Source organism: Bubalus kerabau, chromosome 4, assembly GCF_029407905.1.
Source record: "Bubalus kerabau isolate K-KA32 ecotype Philippines breed swamp buffalo chromosome 4, PCC_UOA_SB_1v2, whole genome shotgun sequence".
In the NCBI taxonomy this organism is placed as follows: domain Eukaryota; kingdom Metazoa; phylum Chordata; class Mammalia; order Artiodactyla; family Bovidae; genus Bubalus; species Bubalus kerabau.
In genome coordinates this window covers 49,515,511-49,538,695 of record NC_073627.1, presented here as the reverse complement: position 1 = coordinate 49,538,695, position 23,185 = coordinate 49,515,511, and the positions used below count along the sequence as shown (strand labels likewise).

The 23,185-nt window shown below is 47.5% G+C and overlaps 1 protein-coding gene across 1 annotated transcript in view; it reads right to left on the bottom strand.

Moving 5' to 3' along the window:
* Positions 1-8,934: 8,934 nt before the first annotated feature.
* Positions 8,935-23,185, bottom strand: part of UNC45B (unc-45 myosin chaperone B) — a 30,707-nt gene continuing 16,456 nt past the window's right edge. The window contains exons 10-20 of the mRNA XM_055577290.1: positions 22,077-22,377; positions 20,737-20,831; positions 20,443-20,584; positions 19,603-19,743; positions 17,906-18,033; positions 16,772-16,838; positions 15,857-15,970; positions 15,384-15,499; positions 14,255-14,372; positions 11,148-11,303; positions 8,935-9,615 (exon numbers count right to left, since the gene is read on the bottom strand). Of these exons, the coding sequence (XP_055433265.1) occupies positions 9,355-9,615; positions 11,148-11,303; positions 14,255-14,372; positions 15,384-15,499; positions 15,857-15,970; positions 16,772-16,838; positions 17,906-18,033; positions 19,603-19,743; positions 20,443-20,584; positions 20,737-20,831; positions 22,077-22,377 (1,639 nt within the window). The 3' untranslated portion in view covers positions 8,935-9,354. The remainder of the gene's footprint in view (positions 9,616-11,147; positions 11,304-14,254; positions 14,373-15,383; positions 15,500-15,856; positions 15,971-16,771; positions 16,839-17,905; positions 18,034-19,602; positions 19,744-20,442; positions 20,585-20,736; positions 20,832-22,076; positions 22,378-23,185) is intronic.

The following is a 23,185-nucleotide window of genomic DNA, read 5'->3' as shown; positions in this document are numbered from 1 at the left end:
ATTGAGTCAGTGATGCCATCCAACCATCTCATCCTCTGTCGTCCCCTTCTCCTCTTACCTTCAATCTTTCCCAGCATCAGGGTCTTTTCAAATGAGTCAGTTCTTCGCCTCAGGTGGCCAAAGTATTGGAGTTTCAGCTTCAGCCATCAGTCCTTCCAATGAACAATCAGGACTGATCTCCTTTAGGATGGACTGGTTGGATCTCCTTGCAGTCCAAGGGATTCTCAAGAGTCTTCTCCAGCACCGCAGTTAAAAAGCATCAATTCTTTGGTGCTCAGCTTTCTTTATAGTCCAACTCTCACATCCATATATGACTACTGGAAAAACCATAGCCTTAACTAGTCAGATCTTTGTTGGCAAAGTAATGTCTCTGCTTTTTAATATGCTGTCTAGGTTGGTCACAACTTTCCTTCCAAGGAGTAAGCGTCTTTTAATTTCATGGCTGCAATCACCATCTGCAGTGATTTTGAAGCCCCCCAAAATAAAATCAGCCACTGTTTCCACTATTTCCCCATTTATTTGCCATGAAGTGATGGGACCGGATGCCATGATCTTAGTTTTCTGAATGTTGAGCTTTAAGCCAGCTTTTTAACTCTCCTCTTTCACTTTCATCAAGAGGCTCTTTAGTTCTTCACTTTCTGCCATAAGAGTGGTGTCATCTGCATATCTGAGGTTATTGATATTTCTCCCGGCAATCTTGAGTCCAGCTTGTGCTTCCTCCAGCCCAGCATTTCTCATGATGTAAAATGGTACAGTCCTGTGGAAATCAGTATGCAAGTTCCTCAAAAAGTGAAAACTACCATGGGATCCGGCAATCCCACTTCTGGGTATATACCCATAAGAGTTGAAAACAGAATCTTGAAGAGGTGTTTGCACACTAATGTTCATAGCACCATGTACAAAGGCCAGGAGTTAGAAGTGGACACCCAGATGTCCATCAACAGATGAATGAATAACCAAAATGTGGTAAATATATACAATGGAATATTATTCAGCTTTAGAAAGGAAGAAAGTCCTGGCACGTGCTCCAGCATGATGAACCTTGACATTATGCTAAGGGAAATAAGCCAGTCATAAAAAGACAAATGCTGTATGATTCTGCTTATACAACATACCTGGAGTACTCAAATTCATACAGACAGAAAGGAGCAGAGTGGTTGCCAGGGGCTGGGGAGGAAGGGAGAAATGAGTCACAGTTGCTTAATGGGTAGAGTTTCAGTTCTGCAAAATGAAAAAGCTGCGCTCTATTTGACAACAATCTTGAATATACTTAACACTACTGAACTGTACACTTTAAGACAGAAACTTTTATGTAGTTTTTTTTTTTAACACAGTTTTAAAAATAAACAGGATACTGTGAGAGTTATATCAGGGAAGCCCAAGGATGCGGGTGTTTCCAGGTGGGGTGTCAAGTGCCTGGTAAGGAGCACAGCAGTATATTAACATTGGTGAGCTGTATAGAGCAATCTGTACATTATCAGCGACCTTGACAAGGCTGGTTCAGAAGAAGGTAGCAGGTGTCAGGATATCACGGTGGGGTGGGTGGATTCTCAGAGTCTATATGTAAATGAAGACCAAAACTCTCACAATCACATACACTTGTCTAATGGAAACATCCTTTGTGAAAAGGCATATTTGTGACTTGTGTACTAAAGGGTGCTTGAAGATTATTTAGAAAAAGTCCCATGAAAACAACAACAGGGACTTCCCTGGTGGGCCACTGGTTGGGACTCCACACTTTCACTGCCAAGAGCCTGGGTTCAGTTTCCTGGTTGGGGAGCTAAGATCCCACAAACTGTGCAGCGTGGCCAAATAAAAAAAGTGTAGTGGAACTACTAGGGGGAAAAAAGTCCCATCTGAGACATCTAGCCTTCAAAGCATTAAAGTTTTTCCCCATGTATTGCAACCTTTAGTTTAAACCGATTTTATGTTAGTTCATTGGTAAAGTAACTGTGTTCAAACTGAAAGCTCTCTTCCATGCATAGTAGGTCTTGAGTCTTGTTCGTCAGAGCACCCCAGCAGACTATATCACCATCTCTTATCCCTTCAGGCTTAAAGAAAAAACAATAATTTGGTGATAGGCAATTTTTTTCCTAAAAATATTAGAGATTTTGCTTCATCAAAGTATAAACCAAGAAAATTAAGACTAAATGGATTGGAGAGACTTTCAAAGCATCTACAGGGAAACTTTGGTGCCGGAAACATTGCCCTGACCTTGTTACCACCCAATACTTCTGCAGCAGCTTGATCGATGAAATAAGGTTATAGCCCCGGGGAAAAGCAAAACAAACAAAAACAGGATGTGCATGAAGGGAGAACCCAGCAGTGAGCCCAGAGAGGCCCCAGGTAGGATCCCAGGGGAAAGGGCTCGGGGAACATATGTCCTAAGGATAGAAATTGATGTTAAAAAAAAAAAAGAAAGAAATTGATGTTAATTGATAGTATACTTGATGCATTTGATTAACAGCATCAACAAAAAGTTTCCCTGTATGAGGCAGAGAATTTGGAGATGAATTAGATAATTATAAAATTAAACAGACAAAAAGTAAGATGATTATAAATTCTGAGCAAAGCAGAAAATTGTACAGGAAATGAAATGTACACACAGGATATCACCTAGCACAGCTGTGAAAAGAGTCAGAGTAAGGTACACACGGAAGATTGTTCCAACCCAGAATGGTGATAAAGGCATACTGGCAGGATATGGGGAGGGGAAGGCAGGAGGGAGTGTAACTGAACTAAATCTTCAGGAAGTAAATAGATAACACCCATTTGAAACCCAAAACTGCACCTACAGAAAAGTGTATCCAAAAGAAACATCAAAGTGATCACTTCTAGGAGCAGAAAGAGGGGTGGGACAGGAGAGTACTGATTCTATCATAAGCCTTCTAGAACTGCTTGACTTTCAGTACCAAGTGCTTGGGCAACTTTGATCGTTTAATTTTATAAAAAATTCTTTCCAATTATCTGGAAAGTATTAAGACAATGTGTTTGTCTCCTGTTTTGGAACTTTCCCCCCATATATCCTGGGCCTTTGATACAATCTGTGTTTTGTAGTTCCAGATTCTTGGCACTCCTGTGAATATAAACACTGCAGAATCTACCATCAAATAATAATAAAGATCCCATCCTGACCTCTCCCTGCACGTTCAAAGTTTTGAGTTTTGGAGTCTAGCATTCATTTTCTCCAAAGCAATTAGTGAAGCTACAGTGGAAAATTACTGAACTGGGTGGAGAACAAAAATTCAGCAAGATAAGCAGATATCTTCCTGTCCCTTAAAGTGAAAGTGAAAGTCACTCAGTCGTGTCTGACTCTGTGACCCCATGGACTGTAGCCTGCCAGGCTCCTCTGTCCATGAAATTCTCCAGGCCAGAATACTGGAGTGGGTAGCTGGTCCCTTCTCCAGGGGATCTTCCCAACTCAGAACCCAGGTCTCTTGCACTGCAGGTGGATTCTTTACCATCTGAGCCACCAAGGAAGACCTCCTATACCTTAAGAGCCACCAGGGAAGACCTCCTATACCTTAAGAGCTGCATAAAAAGCAGATATGACTCAGAAAGCTGTCTTTCTAAATGTTATTCTGACAAAGGAGAATTGTATAGACTCCTGGAATTCAGAGTGTTGATGTCTCCTATGAAAGTAATCACAAACTGCTTTTTAGCAGTTTTAGCAGTTTAGCAGACTTTTTAGTCTGATTGGTTTCTTTTAACTAAATGACGTACAGCGCTGATAATATTTAAACTGACACCTTTTTCCTGGAAGGCATATGCACTTACAAATCTGCTTTTTCAAGCCAGGAGAAGAAGCTCTTTCCTGTCTCCCACATGCATGGAGATAATAAAACTTGTGCTTCTGCTAAGTTTCTTAAGAGTCTGAGAGTTTATGTTTCATTTAAATGAACATTTCTTACCCAGGAAGCGCTGCTGACCTTCCCTACTGGTGTGATACCTGGAACTCGCACACCATCCCCAAGAAACGGGGCTGGGTTCCCCTTGTGCCGGCCAGTGCGCGCCCTGCACTGCCACCTACAGGCGCCTGCAGAGCCCCTTCGTTCTTTCCCATGGTCTCTGTTGCTTCTTTTTTTTAAGAGTATGTTTACAAAACTTTGTTGTACAGAAAGCAAAATGGGGTTACAACCTCAGTGTGACTGGTAACCGTGGATGGCTATATGAGTCATCCACCAGTCACAGCTACTCACACCACAACAGAATCACAGCTCCCCACACCACCACAAGAATCTTACACGAAAACCTGGCAACACTTAGAATTTCACTGGGGTGAAGTCCCCAAGCTCGGTGGTGGATTTTCAAGAAGGACTAAAAGGAAGGAGTCAGAATGTCATGGGAACTATGCTCTTTGGGTGGGTGCGTAGGTGTTCTGGGATTTGTATCACTGGTACTTTAAAAGAAACAGAACAGCTACCAACTCTGTAGGGGCTTCCCAGGTGGCTCTCCACCTGCCAATGCAGGAGACTCGGGTTCAATCCCTGGGTTGGGAAGATCCCCTGGAGAAGGAAGTAGCAACCCACTCCAGTATTCTTGCCTGGGAAATCCCATGGACAGAGGAGCCAGGTGGGCTACAGTCCACAGGGTCACAAAAAGAGTCGGGACGTGACTCAGTGACTAAACAACAACAACCAATTCCTAGGAGCAGTAACCCAATAATCCCTGAACTATGTCCTAACACTTGCCCTTCCCAGACCCCAGGGAACATCCTCAACCCACCTTTAAGCAACCCCCTTGCTCCCTGACACATTTCTGCCCTAGAGATGCATTTTCTAGCCCTCACTCCTGCCATGAGTAAATGGGAGAAGAAATCTCCTCCTGCCCACCCCATCCAATGCTGGTATCTTCAATGACTTCAAAGACAGTAGCTCACAGGCCATCATTTGGAACACAGCCTACTGTAAAATGATTTCAGGAGCCTGTTTGTACCATTGGGCTTCCCTGATAGCTCAATTCGTAAAGAATCCACCTGCAATACAGGAGACCCTGGTTCAATTTCTGGGTCGGGAGGGGATAGGCTACCCACTCCAGTATTCTTGGGCTTCCCTCATGGCTCAGCTGGTAGAGAATCTGCTCTGCAGTGTGGGAGACCTGAGTTCAGTCCCTGGGTCAGGAAGATCCCCTGGAGAAAGGAAAGGCTACCCACTCCAGTATTCAGGCCTAGAGAATTCCACAGACTGTATAGTCCATGGGGTTGCATGGAGTCGGACACAACTGAGCGATTTTCACTTCATTTCTCCCCAAGACCCAGAACTCACTTACCTACATTGGATCCCAGAACCTTGGCTAGTGGTGTGGCTGTTTGCACTAAAACCTTTCATAAAACATGAAATCTTTTATGGAAGATTTTATGAACCACAAGGAAATCTATTACCCTGATGTTTCAGTGGCTTGGGTTTTGAACTTCAGCTGTAAGAGGGAAACCCACAGACCTCAGAACCTCAAAGATCACTGCCAAAGTGGCTTTTGGCAGAACCACACAAAAGAAGGAGGTGACAGGCCTAAGAAGGCTGAAGAGAAGGTCATGGGAACCTGCACTTCTGGGAAAGTAAGAGTACCATAAGATTCCGGTGTCATTGAGTGCAATCCCAGCTCCAGCTCCAGCTCCTGCTTCTATGGCCCTGCAGCCACTCTGCCTTGGAACCTCGGTGAATGGATGCTTCTCCATTTCACCACTGCTAGCTCTCCTGCCCAGAACCCTTACATTTCCTAAACACACTGAGGCCAGGTGGCTGCCATTCCTTGAGTGAATTTGCAAATATGAACTGGCTTACTCACCAGTCCCCCATTCCCTTGACTGACCTGTTGAAGTACACATCAGTCAACTGGGGCGCTGTACCTTAAGGAACAGGGAATATTAATCGGATGAAAGGAAGGGAACTAACTAATATTGAGTAGTCATATACTACGCACCAGTTGCTTGAGATCAATTCTTCTATGTAATCCTCACAATCAAGAGAAAAACAGTATTCACTTTTTGAAGTGAAAGTCACTCAGTCATGTCCGACTCTTTGCGTGTACAGTCCGTGGAATTCTCCAGGCCAGAATACTGGAGAATTTCTCCAGTTCCTTTCTCCAGGGGACCTTCCCAACCCAAGGATTGAACCCGGTCTTCCTCATTGCAGAGTCTTTACCATCTGAGTCACCAGGGAATGAAATAACATACAGAAAAGTGCACAAATCATAAGCTTGATGAAAGTGAACCCATCCAGACCAAAAATTAGACGCTGTCTTAGAGTCCTTCTCCATCACTCTCCACTACCTCTTCCCTACAAGTAGTGTAAACAGTATCCTGGCTTTGAATACCATAAGCTAGTTTGCCTGGTTTTGAACCTATTACAAATGGAATCATTCACTATACAGTACATGGTGCTAAGTCCAGCGCCTTTCACGAAATATTATGTAAGCTACCTCCTTATTGCATGTCAGTAAGTCAGTTCAGCTGCTCAGTCATATCCGACTCTTTGAGACCCCATGAATCGCATCACGCCAGGCCTCCCTGTCCGTCACCATCTCCCGGAGTTCACTCAAACTCACGTCCATCGAGTCGGTGATGCCATCCAGCCATCTCATCCTCTGTCGTCCCCTTCTCCTCCTGTCCCCAATCCCTCCCAGCATCAGGGTCTTTTCTAATGAGTCAACTCTTCACATGTGGTGGCCAAAGTACTGGAGTTTCACCTTTAGCATCATTCCTTCCAAAGAACACCCAGGGCTGATCTCCCTTAGAATGGACTGGTTGGATCTCCTTGCAGTCCAAGGGACTCTCAAGAGTCTTCTCCAACACCACAGTTCAAAAGCATCAATTCTTCAGTGCTCAGCTTCCTTATTGTGTGTAGCAGTAGTTTATTCACTTAAATTGGTGTGTCATCTTCTCTCGTATGAGGATGGAACAATTTATCCATTTTCTATGGACATTAGGATTACTTCCACTTGGGAGCTGTGATTGAAATTTTCTCTTTTGTTGTATACATGCTTTTTAGTGCACATAAATATCTATATCTGTTGACTCTATACTTGAAAGAGTTGCTGGCTCTTTTAGGGGATACTGCCAAATACATTTTCTTAAGCAGTTGTAGTAATTGAAATTCCCACCTGCAGTCTGTAAGAGGCCCAGTGACTCCACATTCTCACCAGCACTTGATTTTGTCAGTGTTTTTAATATTAGCCATTCTGATAAGTCTAGAATGGCATCTCATGATACTTTCATTTTCCATTTCCTGGATGACTAGTGAGATTGAGCATCTTTTCATATACTTATTGGCCTCTTTTATGACATGCCCGTTCACAAAGTTTGCTCCAATTTTATTCTTCTTCTAAATAGATAGGCATTGCTGTTCTCGACTATTTGCACTTTCAAATACACTTTGTTTATTTTTTAACTTTCTGGCCATGCATGGGGCCTGCAGGATCTTAGTTCCCTCACCAGAGATTGAACTCGCGCCCTCTGCAGTGAAAGCAAGGAGTCTCAACCATTGGCCTGCCAGGGAAGTCCTTCAGATACACTTTAGAAACAACTTTTCAATCTCTGTCCCCCAAAGGCTCAGGTTAGATTATCATTTAATGAAATCCTTATGTCAATTTGTAAAGATTTTGCATCTCCAATGGAATGTTGAGTCATCCAGTCCAGGAATGTGGTAATGTCTCTCTTATGTAGGTTTTATTTCTCTAAATAATATTTTATAGTTTTCTATGTAGAGCCCTTCAACATCTTTCACATGATTTATTCCTAGGTATTTGATGTGGTTTATGTTATTGTAAATGGCATCATCTTTTACATTTATATTTCCTAATCATTACAGGTATACAGAAATACAATTGATTTTTGTAAGCTGACCTTGTATCTAAATTCACTTATTATTTCTGAGTTTATCTGTAGACTTTTCCCATATACATGTACAGACCTGTTGTGTGAATAATTTGAAAGGTTTATTTCTTGATTTTCAGTCTTTTTGCTTTTCATTTTCTTTTCTTATTGTACTAGTTTAACCTCCAATATAAAGCCTAATTGAATTGGTAATACCAAGTATTGTCTCATTCTTAATCTCAGGTGGATTATTAAATATCATTTGAACTGCAGCTTTTATGTAGATAATCTTTATCAGACTAAAGAAGTCTCCTAATTTTAGTTTACTGAAATTTTTATCATGAGTTGTTTAATTTTATCCAGTGTTTTCCCTGCCTCTATTAAAATAATCATTTTTTTCCTCATTCTGTTAATGTGCTATATGGAAACGTGATGCATGCTAGACATATCAGAGTCGTCTGGGAATTTTGCTGGGTCACTGAGAATGATCCTTTCTCTTCTCTTGCATAATTATGAACTATAACAACTGTGTGGGAATTCCCTGGCGGTCCAGTGGTTAGGACTATGTGCTTTCACTGCCAAGGACCCAGGTTCAAGCCCTGGTCAAGGAACTAAGACCCCACAAGTCACGGGGGGAAAAAAAAAACAACTATGGAAATCTGGAGCTTCTGGGGACTATCTCACCACATGGAAAGAGCTTGCCAGAAATTAAGCCCAACCCGGAGGAAATAAAAACCAAGATGTGGGGGGTGAGAGACAGAAAAACACCCTCACACAGAAAAAAAAGAATATGGATGACAATATTTGAACTCTAGTTCTAACAATGTCAACTCTTTCCCTGCATTGATAAAATATATGAACCAATGAAATTTTTTTTCACTTGAAGTGCTTTGAGTTGATCTTATTTATATTCATCACATCCATCTTGCTTAGAAGATTTCCCCGAACAAATTGCAAAAGTCATGTCAGACTACTGAACCTCAGCTGTATTTCCACCATAGTTAAGTGAAAGGAATGCGCACGCGTCTGGGACGGGCACTGCTGCTGAAACATGCATTTCCAGGCAGCCGTAGTCAAACAGCAGGGGAGACAGGATATAAAAACCAGACAGATCAGCATCCAGGTACACCAGCACTAACCTTTATAGTCACACTACTTTACATATTTAAAGTAGGACCTGTTAGCTCCTACTTCACCACACAATCCATTTTCCAAAATGTAAAGAACTCCAGCCCATTATCCCGGCCTTTGGAATGGGTACAGAAAGAATTATCCAACCTGTCTTCCTAATCACAGATGAAAATTATTCTACGAATTTCTGGAACTTGACAGATGTTAAGGAGCAAGAGAGCTAATGAAATATGCAAACTTTCCTAGAACAAAAGGCAAGATGTACAACTCAGGGGACAATCCACAGTCCTTCTTTTACATGGACACCTCATCGTGGTTGCAATGATCCCTAATGGAACTGACACCCCAAGAGTTCTCAGCTCGGAACTCTGCACAGTTACAGGAGCAGCCCCAGTCTCCCTCTGGGCCCCTGTCTAAGACACTGGTTTAATGAAGCCATAATCCATGCATTTGATGAGACATTCCCGAGCTGTCTGAACCACTGCTGCCCGCTTCTCGTCCGGCTCTTGCTTGCCCACCACCGTCAGGATCTCCAGCAGCTCACTCTCCACCAGCTTCTTGGCCAACTCAGCATCAGCCGCCAGCAGGTTGTAGGCAATGACCAGGCCCCGGTGTTGAACTGACAGCCGGTCATGCAAGCAAAGCCGCTGTAGAATCTCCAACCACTGAGTTGTCTGGAGGCAGGAAGAAGGATAAAGACAGATTGGAGGAAGCAGTGGAGGGGACAGAGAAAGGAGATTCTGGACAAGATAAACAGAAGGCGTTGGCTAAGCCCAGATTCTGACCTCTGAAAGGGCAAGTGCATATCTGATTATCTCTATGGACTCAGCATATGCTCAGCTGTGCCTCTTGGAACTAGCTGGATGATGCCCATCTCCTTACCAGGGCAGGAGTTGGAGAATTAGAAGAGACTTGAAATAATCCAGTCCTTTTCATTTTGTAAGTGGAGGGACTGAGGTTCAGGGAGAGGAAGTAACTTAGCTACAGTCACACATCTGGAAATAGTACAGAATAAACATCCACTCATCCACTTAATTTTTAAGCATCATGAGAAGCAGAGGGACAGGCCTGCTGCATGACTGAGTGGAATGGGGATGGAGGGTGTTCAGAAAGGAGGTTCTAACTCTGGGCACATGCATAACACCCGCTTCTGCCAACCAATGTGCCCTGAGAAATGCTGCTTTAGCGCAGCAGCCTGTGGTCCCCAGGCTGGAAGCACGCCACCTCTGACCTACTCAGTCAGAATTATCCTGGGGAAAGTTTTTTAACCAGCCCTCCAGATGACCCTTACACACCTTACAGCTTTGAGAAACTTGCCTTATGGAAAGGGCTGAAGGCCAGGGACCAAGCAGGATGAGCTATATCCAGGAAAGAGACCCTCCCCTGGTGCCAGGACAGTATAAACCTCCATGGAACTTAGAAAACACACACACATACACACCCCCACCTTGAGCTGGCTATCTAAAAGAGCTTGCCTTTTATTCTTTATATATATATATATATTTAAATTACAGGATAGTTACTTAACAATATTGTGATGGTTTTTGACACACAGCAACATGAATTGGTCATAGGTATTCATACGTCCCTTCCCTGTTGAATCTCCCTCCTGACTCCTCCCCCATCCCACCCCTCTAGGTTGTCACAGAGCACCGAAGAGCCTGCCTTTAAAGCAGACTTGCTTTAATACATTTGAATTGAAATGTTTACATTTTTTTTGAAATGTTTACCTTTTTTGACCATCAGTGAATATGATGCCCACAAACTTCAGTTTGGTGAAATAAGGAAAGTTTCATTCTGCACCCCTTTGTTTGTGGCTATGTCCGTATCACTCTCATTACACCTGCTGAAACAGCCACAGCCCCACAAAGGGTCTGGCCATCATGCGCTCTTAAGAGACTCTAACAGCCTCTTTGCCAAACTGTGAGCTCCTATGGTACCCCATCCTCATCCCCGCTTCTCTTGAGGAGCTTAGGGGCTCCATGGCAGGAGTTAGTGCTGTTATTATTATTATTCTTGCTTAATGAGTTATGAGCACCAGCAAAGTGAGTTCGCACATTTAGGGTGTCCACATAAGGAGTGTAGAGGTTGCAGCATGAGCATTCCCCCTTGCGTTGGTAGGAACAGATACCCAGGGGGCTGGCCTCCCCCGCAGAGGATCATGCAGGGCAGTGGGCCTGGGCTGGGCCCCAGGGCCTGCTCTCACCACTTCAGTCATCTTGAAGCACAGCTTCTTATGCGCTCCTGTCAGCATGGCCAGGGCCCCCGCAGCCGCGTTCTGCAGCTTGTCGTCATCCTCGCCACAGAGCAGCACCACCAGCTTTAGCCGGTCGTTGCCATCAGCCAGGAACCTCTCCTGTACCTACGGGAGGCAGGTACGCGGCTCAGAGAAAAAGGCCCCCACCTGCCCAGCCTGGGGAGGGGAAAGACGCATCTGGAGCCATTTCTCTGACTCAAGATCACTCAGAGCTCTGCTTTGAGCAGCACACTCATTGACACCTCCTCCAGGAAGTCTTCTCTGACTAGCTAGATGAAAAGACTACAGACTCCCCCAGTTTACAGGTTACAGAGAATAAGGAATTCCTTACGTAGCATTCGCTGTCACCTCTGTTTACATTCAGCTCTCCACCCGTGGGGAAAGGGCAGGTACAGACTCTTGAAGGGTGGATGTTGCCCGTAGGGCCTCATCTCTTCCCTTAGGAGAAGACTGGACTGTTTCTCCCACAACAGATGGGCCTTCAGGGTCTGCCATAAAATGCCTTTGCGGTCCCTGAAGGCATAGAGGCTTGGCAAGAGCATCTCTGGGCAGTTGGGTAGTTTACATGGTAGCCAAGAGCTGCTGTACCTTTTACCATGTGGGGGATGAGGCTTCCCAAGGCCCCCAGGGCCAGGAGAAGAGCCTCCTGCCCCTCTGTTCTGTAGTAAAACCTGGTTGGTTAAGTTTAAGGGCATTTTTGCTGGGTGACATGTCCTAGAAGTGAAATGCTAAAAGGAGTCAAAGGTTACAGCTGCTCAGGTTATAAACCTCTACCTGCGTCTCCCTGAAGCTGGAGCAGTGGTCCTCAGAGGTAGAGTGCAGTGATGCTCAGTACAGTCCCCTCACGGGGACATGTGTGACAGGGAAGCTGCTGCCCCGGAAGAACCACATGCCCACCTCTTGCACTAACTGTGGCCAGGACCTTGCTCTCATCATAGAACATGAAGGGAAGGGATGTGTCACTTCTAGGCCACCGTGGCAGAGTGCTAGGGGAGCCTCTCCCCTGGTCTGTCTGCCCATCCCCATCTGAATGGAGACCACTCCCAAGGGGCAGCGGGGGAGACGGTCCTTTCTTTTTTGGATGGGGGCAGGGTGACGATCGAACAAATCTGCACCCCCAAGCCACTGCTTGGAAGCGAGCCACCTGACCCCAACGTGAGCAAGAAATGATGTGAAATGAATCAAGATTGCCGGGAGAAATATCAATAACCTCAGATATGCAGATGACACCACCTTTATGGCAGAACGTGAAGAACTAAAGAGCCTCTTGATGAAAGTGAAAGAGGGGAGTGAAAAAGTTGGCTTAAAGCTCAACATTCAGAAAACTAAGATCATGGCATCTGGTCCCATCACTTCATGGCAAATAGATGGGGAAACAATGGAAACAGTGAAAGACTTTATTTTCTTGGGCTCAAAAATCAGTGCAGATGGTGACTGCAGCCATGAAATTAAAAGATGCTTGCTTCCTGGAAGAAAATCTATGACCAACCTAGACAGCATATTAAAAAGCAGAGACATTATTTTGCCCACAAAGGTCCATCTATGGTTTTTTATAGTCAAAGCTATGTTTTTTTCCAGTAGTCATGTATGGATGTGAGAGTTGGACTGTGAAGAAAGCTGAGCACTGAAGAATTGATGCTTTTGAACTGTGGTGTTGGATAAGACTCTTGAGAGTCCCTTGGACTGCAAGGAAATCCAACTAGTCCATCCTAAAGGAAATCAGTCCTGAATATTCATTGGAAGGACAGGTACTAAAGCTGAAACTCCGATACTTTGGTCACCTGATGCGAAGAACTGACTTACTGGAAAAGATCCTGATGCTGGGAAAGAAGGCAGGAAGAGAAGGGGACGATAGAGGATGAGATGGTTGGATGGCATCACCAACTCGATGGATATGAGCTTGAGTAAGCCTTGGGAGTTGGCGATGGACAGGGAAGCCTGGCATGCTGCAGTCCGAGGGGCTGCAAAGAGTTGGACACGACTGAGCGGCTGAACTGAACTGAATGGAGAAATGAACGTCTATCCTGTTGGGATTCGTCTATCCAGCATTCATGTGGCTGTTTGTTGTGACAGCTGGTCCTCCAGGGGGAGAGCTGCTCCCCCTCCCATCACTCTCCCCTCTGCTGTCTCTGGACACACGCTCTTCTCCCATGTGGCTTCCAGGCCTCCAGCCCAGCCTCAGACCAGCTCCCTGGTGGACCATGGTAGCCTTCTTTTGACTTTACAAGGTTTTCATGGATCAAATTTTCCTTCTTTAACAGTGAGAACATCTAAGACTTGAATTAAGAATTGAGGGGCGGGACCTCCCTGGCGGTCCAGTGGCTAAGACTCTGCACTTCCAATGCAGGGGGCGCTGGTTCAATCCCTGTTTGGGGAATTAAGATCCCACATGCCACGGGACACAGCCAAAAAAGTTAAGTGGGTCTCACACTTGGACCCAGGAGGGCCACTTGGCCAGACTTTCACATTTACAAAGGGCCTCAGATTTCAACCCTGTTGTTACCTCTAGTGAGGTTCAACCTTCCAGCACAGCAGTGCTGTGCCAGGATGGAAAGAAGAGACATTCATTCATCACGTGGTGATGATTTCTCCTAGTACTGGACTGTGAAGCCATTGATGTAGTCTGAATTCATTTTATTTTTACAAATTCTATAATTAATCTGTGACAAACAGTGTTATAATGCATTGCAGTTTCTATGGAAACACTGATCTGTCATTAAATGTTATCATTTAACATAATCCAAAATTGCTGGCAACTTTTTGCATTTCTTCATTTTTTTATATGTGTGGCGCTTCAACAGCTGCAAATGGTCTAACCTCTCTTGACTTCCAAGAGACCCTGGCCTCGTCTTTTGCTATGAGATTATTTAGTAAATAACTTGGGGAACTGGGACTCCCCCTACCCCCAGTCCTGCCCAAGCTTTGGGATCCAAGCTTCAGCTAGGGATAACATCACTTTGCGTATTTCCTTCGTCTCCATTGGGGCCCCTCGGGGAGGTGACCTGTCATGCAGGCCCCTCTCCACGCCTTGGTCACACGCATCCTGAGCCCCTCACCTCCTTGTTCACCACCATGTTACACATGCACTCAGTGGCCGCCTGCCTCAGCTGGTCATGGTTCTCAAACATGTAGTTCTCAATGTCCGGCAAGGCCTTCTCCTTAAAGATCTTCTTCCTAGGGTGTGAGAGGTGGAGGAAGAGAGCCTGCTGAGTCCTCTGTAAAGACCATTTGGGGTTTTAGCCTCCAGGGGCCATTCCAAGATCCTCAGCCAGCACCGTTTTGAGAGTGGTAATCCCACCCCTGGGCTTCCCTGGTGGTTCAGTGGTGAGTAATCTGCCTGCCAGTGCAGGAGATGCAGGTTCGATCCCTGGATTGGGAAGAGCCCCTGGAGAAGGAAATGGCAACCCACTCCAATATTCTTGCCTAGGAAATCTCATGAACAGAGGAGCCTGGCAGGTTATAGTTCATGGGGTCTCAAAAGAGTTGAATACAACTTGGTGGCTAAAACAATATCAACAACAATCCCACCCCCAGGAGGGGTCCCCAATGACAGAGCACAGCATCCTGGCCATAGCAGTGGGATCTCAGATGAACATGTCACCCAGCTGGTGATCCTCCTATATTATCGCTGGAGAATGTCTTTCTCTCTCCTGCTGGAGATGAAACCATGATGTGAGGTCTGGAGTAACCCTCATGTGATCATGAGAAAGAGGAAAAGTCTGTCTGAGAATTAAGACAATACAGACAGAACAGGGGGAGAGTAGTAGATTCTGGGAGAGCCTTATAAGCCCTGCATCAAGCTGCCCCTGAGTCTGGATTATCCTAGATGAGTCGTTATGACTCCCAATATCCTGAATCATTAAATTCCCATTATGCTGAGACCGACTGGAGTTGAGTTTTCTGCCACTTAAAGAATTTCAGCGCAATTCCACCATCCCCTTGCTTCCAAGGAGGAATACACTTTATCCCACTCCTCATTCACCTGATATCTCTTTTACTACTTCAGAAGGACGTGTTTTTCCAGTCTCCTTCGGCTTTGCACCTTCAACTGGAATTTTTCCAAGTGCTAACTCACATCCCTCCCCTTCCAGCTAGTCCTCGGAGGCGCGCACACACAGTTCCTGGGACATTTCCGACACTTGACGGACACCGCTCTCCACCCGTCCCCTCCACGCCCGCACTCACCGGAGCTTGTCACTCCTCCCAGACAGGTTGGTGAGGCCTAGGAGAGCCTCATAGTTCTGGAGGCCATCCCTCTGTGTGTTCAGGAGACTCACGAGGGGCCGCACCACCTCGTACACCTACGAGGAAGGGGTCAAGGTGCCATCAGATGGAGACCATCTCTGCCAGTCATTTACCAGAGTTTACTAGAGTACTAGAGTTTACTAGTCAGGTGCCCGGCTCTAGAATTTCCAATGCACTTGCCCACCCATTGTCTGATTCCACCTGCACAATGATCCTGAGGGGTGGGGTTATTTCCTTTACTTTGCAGCCTTGTTTGTCAGAGCCAGGGCTGGGATCCATGCCCCTCCAACTCATCGCCCTCTTTGTGATGGCACCATGCCCCCTCCCAAGCCAGGGGGAGGGTGACAAGGAGAAAGGCCCCTGGGAGCAGACTCCTCCCATCATGCCCCCGCCCCTCACCCCCAGCCACTCACCCGCTCCCCGGGGAAGGCGATGTCTGGGTTGGAGACTGCAGCAATCTTCGCTAGGGCATGGGCTGCCTTCACCTTGCCCACGTCTGTGCCCTCCAAAGCCAGGGGAATCAGGGCCTGAAAGGAAAGGGCAGAAGCACTCCTCGGTCACATATACAGAAGCCTCTCTCCCCAGCGTCCCTGTCCAGCCACTGTCTGTTCCATCAGAAGTTCAAGAAGACTCAGCAACAGAGTCAACTCCTGAACATCACAGAAAACAGTTAAATTCTTAATCATCAATTCACTCCCCCTGGTCCCCAGCACACATGGAGGCCTCCGCAGGCACTCTCCCCAACCCATATACATTCGTTTGGCTTTTGGAAAAATCAAGACGCTGATGTTTTCCTTTTTACCTAAGTCACAGCTAATCATGAGAGCAGCCATTCACTGAGCACCTCCCATGAGCCAACACTTTTAAGTGTATTTTCTCTAATCCTGTGACATTCTACAATCTGACTGTGTGATGTTTTCCCTTGTTTTACAGAGAGGAAACTATGACTCAGAGAGATAAGTACTTTGCCCAAAGTTATGCAGTTAAAAAGGGACAAGCAAGGACTCAATGACAAGCCTCCCACAGCAAAGCCCATGGTCTCTATCTGCACTGTTTGCTTCCAGTAGCAAGGAGGATAAATGGGATTCCACAGTAAATCCCATGACACATCACAGACTCAGGCACAGACAACACAGGTTCCTGAATAACCGTATTCCAAGAGGTCGGGTGGGGGCAGGGGGTGCATGATTCTTGGGCCAGGCAAAGATCATGCACACACACATACACACAGATTACACACATGCACAGACACACACACATACACACAGAGACACATACACATACATGTGAGACAGGTCCTCCCCAGTGGAGCACCCCATCTCAATTACCTTACCACCACCTTGAGCCACAATGGTGCCTTGGTCCTTTGGGTTGTCACACAGTGCCAGGAATACCCTGGAGGGCAAGGATACAAGACATGCAGGATGTGAGCACGCCCTTCCCAGGCATCAGCAGGCCAACAAGTGAGACCCAGTAAAACCCTGGGAAGCGCTCCCAGTGTGCACCTGCCCCAGAACTAACCTTGGGAAGATAATGCCATGGACCTGAGTGGCTGGGGAGGAAGACAGGCCAAAGGCAGCTGCAAAAAGTGGACCCATCCCTACTTAGGGAGATACCAAGTGGCTCACTAGGCTTCCCTGGTGGCTCAGATGGTAAAACATCTGCTTGCAATGCAGGAGACCCAGGTTCGATCCCAGGGAAGATCCCCTGGAAAACTAAATGGCAAGCCACTCCAGTATTATTGCCAGGAAAATCCCATGGATAAAGGAACCTTTCAAGCTACAGTCCACCACCCAGGAGAAATTCTTCCGCCTGGAGGGACTCTCGAACTCCATGATCTGGCCCTTGCCTTCCTCTCTGGTCTTATCTAGCACCACCCTCCCGTGTGCACTCCATGCTCCAGACACATTCCTGGAGAACTGTGACCTCATTCATTCCTTCTCCCTCCATCCTCAGGGTCTTTGCATATGCTATTCCCTCCGCCTGGACCCCCTTCCCTGCGCTGCATGTGAGCAGCTTCTTTCTTTCCTCCAGGGTTTCCTTGAGTTGTCACATCTTCCAGAAGGCCTTCCTGGCTGCCCACCTACATACCCTCCCCTCTGGCCAGTGGGCTGCCTCTGCCTGTGCTCTGTTTATCCCCATCAGGCACCCGCTGCGTTGTAGCTGTGAACCTGTCTGCCTCTCCATCAGGCTGTACGGAAACTGTGCCTTTCCCCTCTGGCATGTCAGGGTCTGGGAACCAGGTCACCAGAACGGACAGTGACCTCCTTCCTCCCAATGCAAACTTGCACCTGGGAAAGCCCACCCCGACACGTCACTCTTCCGTGTGGATCCCCTTCAGCCTCCTCTCCAGACCCCAGTGGCTCCCTCCCTCATTTACTCCCCAGGCCATCTCTATGTCCCCACCCAGCCTCCTGCCCGCAGGCCCCTCAGGCCCCAGCTGCGGGCCACTGCAGCCGCACCTGGCCAGCAGCTCTTTGGTCTGGTCGGTGAGGATGGCATTGTCTGCTTTCACCATGCAGACCAGCGCCGAGGTGACGCCAGCCTTCAGAAGCCGCTTCACTCGCATGTCCACAAAGTCCTTCTTGTCCTGGGGAGATGAAAAGGTGGCAAGGAGATCAATCCTGGAATAAGGAAGATCATCCCAAACACTAGATGACCTGTGTGTTCCTTTTCTTGCAAAAGGCGGGCTTTCCATTAGGCTATGCCTGGGAGCAGAGTGAGAGGGGAGAGAGCAGATAAAACAATGGATTGGACTTTGCCAGAAACCCAGAGTCAGCCTCAGGGTTGAATAGTAAATGGCAACCCACTCCAGTACTCTTGCCTGGAAAATCCCATGGATAGAGGATCCTGGTAGGCTACAGTCCATGGGGTCGCAAAGAGTTGGACTGAGACACTTCACTTTTCACAGATAATCCTCAGAGCATCTGAGAAGAGGCTGCTGACAGCTGTGGACAGTCTCTGGTAGCCACCTTTGAACTTCACAGTGGCAGAACATACTAGCTATATGCCCTTGCCTGCATGAAATCCTATGCAGCTTTAAAAAATTATTCAGGGACTTCCCTAGTGGTCCAGTGGCTAAGAGTCCGCCTGCCAATGCAGGGGGCATGAGTTCGATCCCTGGTCCAGGAAGATCCCATACGCTGAAAGGCAGCTAAACCCCTGAGCCGCAACTACCGAGGCCCATTGGCCTAGAGCCTGTGCTTTGCAACAGGAGAAGCCACCGCAATGAGAAATCTGTTCACCACGATGAACAGTAGCCCTCCGCTCGACACAACTAGAGAAAGCCTTGCACAGCAACAAGACCCAGTGCAGCCAAAAATAAATATTAATTAATTAAAAAAAACTATTCAGTGGGACTTCTAGTGGTTAAGACTCCAAACTTCCACTGCAGGGGGGTTTGGGTTCGACCCCTGCTGAGGAAACTGAGATCCTGCATGCCTAAAGACCTGAAGTATTTTCCCCAAACTGGATACAAGATGATAGATACATTCTGATTGTAACTATTTTTTTTTTTAAAGCACAGGATAAAAAGCCTCTGATAGTTAATGTAACACACCAAAATCCAGATACCCCAGAAAGTAAAATTTGTATGAATGTTGAAAACATGAACTATGACGAACTGTCTTGTGTCCATGAAATCAACCACATAAGTTGCAAAACATTCCTGGCGGCTTCCTTTGGTTTCCCAGACTACAAATTGCTGATTCCCCCTCCACCTCAGTGGAGCATTTAAACTAAGAAAAAACACAAGTGCCACCTAGTGGGGGAAATTGACCACGATCCTCTTCAATTTATCTGCATGCGTGCGTGCTGTTACTCCAGTCTGTGTCTGCCTCTTTGCAACCCTTTGGGCTGTAACCCACCAGGCCCCTCTGTCCATGGAATCCTCCAGGCAAGAATACTGGAGTGGGTTGTCATCTCATTCTCCAGGGGATCTTTAAGACCCGGGGATCAAACCTGGGTCTCCTGTGTTGTGGGTTCTTATTAACCGTCTGAATTTATCTGCATCATCTGCCAAATCCTCCCAGACACACACACACACACACACACACACACACACACACACCCCACCCGACTATCACTAACTTTCCGTCCCACCTCTCTGGTGGTCCGGTGTGGACAGCCCTCTCCCGCTCTCAGCCATCCTCATCCCCACCTTGGGGTGCTCCTCAGGCACATGCTGCTTGGAGAACTTGGCCAGCTGCACCAGCTCGGGGATGACCTCCTTGACATCGTAGCTGTTCGTGCAGTTCACCAGGGTGGTGGCCACCGAGTACAGGATGGTCTTGTCAGGGGTCTGGAGACAGAGGTGGTGGATGGTGATGGTGGCGGGGGGTGGGGACAGGAAGAAAGGAAACCTGAGAACAAACCACTGCTTCCCAGAGGCTCCCTCGCGTGGCTGGCGAGGCCCAGAGGCAGAGGAACTGGCTCTGCTCGCGTGGGGCGGCAGGAATTTCTCCTGCCCCCCTCAACAGCACCCAGAGCATGCATGGATGTCCTCTGAGTGTTTCCATTGCTTTGTGCTCCTTTCAAAAGCCCAGTGGGATGGGGTGGGACCTGGACAGCCTCTGATGGAAACGCCCTCCCACACTTCTGCCTTTTGTGGTGAGAAAGAGCCATTGGTGGGGGGCGGGGGGTCCGGTGGTGGCCCAACAGAGGAAGAAAGGCATCTGGGAGGGACTGGGAAGGAGGGAAGGGGCCCAAAAAAGACCTCTTGGTCCCTGAAGACCTCACTCCCGGAAGGGATTCCAGGGAAAAAAAACTACCGTCATCTTATTCTTCCTCCCACTGCCTGGAAGGCATGAGGAGTTGTGAGTCCATTTCACGGTCAGGAAAGATGAGGACCAGACAGAGGGAAATGACCAACCCAGGTTTACGTGAGAAGGGGCTGGAGTCGGGATGAGGAAGGGAGGATGTCCAATTTCCCAGGCTCAGCAGACAGACCGCGGGCCTGAATCCAGCAGATCCCAGGGCCAGAGGTCAGGGCCACACTTGCCTTGGCCAGCTCGAACATGGCCTGCAGGGCAGGGATGTCCTGAACAAAGTCGTCCTTCACGTCGGCATCCAGCGTGAGGTAGGCCAGGCCCTCCACTGCCCATTTCCGGGTCCGGGTGTCTATGGATGCATTGCACAGCCACCTGGGGGAGGGGAAGCTCTGGGGAAGGGTCCCGAGGCTCGGGCAATAGTGAAGCGATCCAGGGGAGCAGGCAGGTGGGCGGCTTTTCAGGATCTGGCGTCTGCTAGGGCACATCCCTGAGAGGAGATGGTGGGCTTGGAGGAAAACCCTTACTTGCGACACTGTTTGGCCAGCTTTTCTGTCGAGCCTTCAGCAAACTGCCTGAGAGCATAATCTGTGCCGCCCGCCGAGCCGAGTTTACAGAGTCCCTGGGGAGGAGGGAGGATTGTAAGATTAGAGACACCAGGCTTGGGGACCAGGCCCTGCTCAAACACGTCTCTGATGCTGGAATATTTTGCCCCCTTGCTTTGCCTGGATCAACCTCTCTGCATCCTACAGAACTCTGGTTAGGTGTCACGTCTCCCAGGATGCCTTCCCTGAGGCTTCCAGGTTAGGGTGGATGCCCACAAAGCTGGAGGCTTTTACTCTACCCCGTGCCCCCTGCCCACTATTTTGTCCCTGTAGGTGCTTTGTGTAGTGTCGGTTTGAAAAATCAGCTAGGATAATACTAGCGTTAGTCGCTCAGTCGTGTCCGACTCTTTGCAACCCCATGAACTGTACCCCACCAGGCTTCTCTGTCCATGGAATTCTCCAGGCAAGAAAACTGGAGTGTGTAGCCATTCCCTACTCCAGGAGATATTCCTGACCTAGGGATTGAACCTGGGGCTCCTGCCTTGCAGGTAGATTCTTTACCATCTGAACCACTAGGGAAGCTCAAATACTAACACAACTGAAACCTCATGGCACATGAGGATAAAACTTACGGCACAAAACCTGGCCATGAAATCACTTTGTAGGGGGAAGATTCAGATGTGCAGATTTTTACCCAGGAAAAACTGGACTCTTGCTGGGGGGGAGAAAAGTCTGTCTTCCATAAGAGAAAACTCACAATGGTAGAAGCTAAAATCAGTTTAAAAAAAAAAAAAAAAAATGATATAAACCAAAAAAGAAAAACAGATCAATGACTCAAATCTTCACTGTAATTGTTGACAAGAAAAAGGTCAACGAAAGTGATTTTTATACAATGAAAATGGGAAAAAATGCAATAGGTTTAACTGTGCTATATAGAAACCAAGTAAGGAAACTGAGTTTTTGGAGTCTGCACTGAAAGTACTTGCTGGACAAAGGCTCATTAGCGTTTGAGTCGTTCAAAGGTGTCGAGCAGGGACTTGTTGGATCCAATGGTTAAGACTCTGCTCCCAATGCAGGGGGCATTTGATCCTTTTGGGGGAACTAAGATTCTGCAAACCCCATGGCTAAAAAAAAAAATTAAGGAGACAGTCATTATGTAGCATGGTCTCCCATCCTGAATCCACATTCTCACAGTCTTCTGCTTATCACCCTGCTCTGCAGAGGCCTGTGGGTGGCTTGGTTTCCTCAAAAACAGGGGCCACATCCCATTCATTCTGGCATCCCTGGTACCTGGTGCAGTGTCTGGTACCCAGCCCACTCACCACCAGTGCGCGGATCTTGATCTTCTCGTTTTTGGTGGTCTTGTAGATCTCTTTGAGCAGTGACACACCGTTGGTGATGATGAAGGTGGCACGGCTGAGCTTGGTGGAGGCGTGGATGAGGGCCTCCACGGCCACCAGCTGGTCCGTCTCACGCTCCGAGCCACACAGTGCCACCATCATCTCCATCACACCTTTCAGTCCCAGCAGCTGATTGCCCAGGTCAAAGGGGCCCTGCAGGATCCCCGACACCGTCTGGATGGCAATCACGTTCTTGTCCATGTCCTGGGGGTCAAACGTGCCCCTAAAACAGAAGGCCAGTGTGGTCAGAGGAGTGGGAGATTTGGGGGCAGACAGATTTGGCTGTGCATCCTAGATCCACAACCCATATGGCCTAAGGCAAGTCACTGAACCTCTCTGAGCCTCAGCTTTTGATCTGGAAACTGAGGATAGCACTATTGCTTCTCAGAGTTATGATGAGATAGATAACGGATGTGCCAGATGTTGTGTTCCTCCAGAATCCCACCCAGATGAGGACTGACACTCAGGACGTTTGTTAGGGAGAGATCTCGGGTTCAACATCTGTTGGGAAAGGGAAGAAATCAGGACTGGATGGAAGGAGGTGCTGGACTGCGATGCAGTCATGACAAAGCCTCAGCTTGCAAAGAGTTCCAGAGCTGAGAAACCATTCAAAGTTGTTCCAAGTTGGAGTGAGGGACGAACCACTGGATGCTGGCTGCCCTGGGAAGGTGAATAGCTATCCTTAGCTGAACCAAGTCCCCAAAGAGAGGTGACAGGTGAGAGCTGTCAGCCAACAGGCTTCCCAGAAGCTGGGATGTCTGCTGGGACAGGACAGCAGCCATCACAGCACAACAGGGCTACCATGGTGTCCGGCACACCACCTGCCTCCCCGATGCGGCTGAATCATGACGCCACCTGGCCCAGTCGCTCCCCTGTCTGGTCCTAGTCTTTCCCCCGCTGAGTTAGGGAGAGGGGTTGGACTAGAAGGGCTGGAAGGTTCTGTCTTGCTTTCAAAATCCACTATCATCTACTCTACAGGAAGATCTCTGTCTGGGGACACCCGATCCTTCCGAGATCCGCCCAGGTTTGTT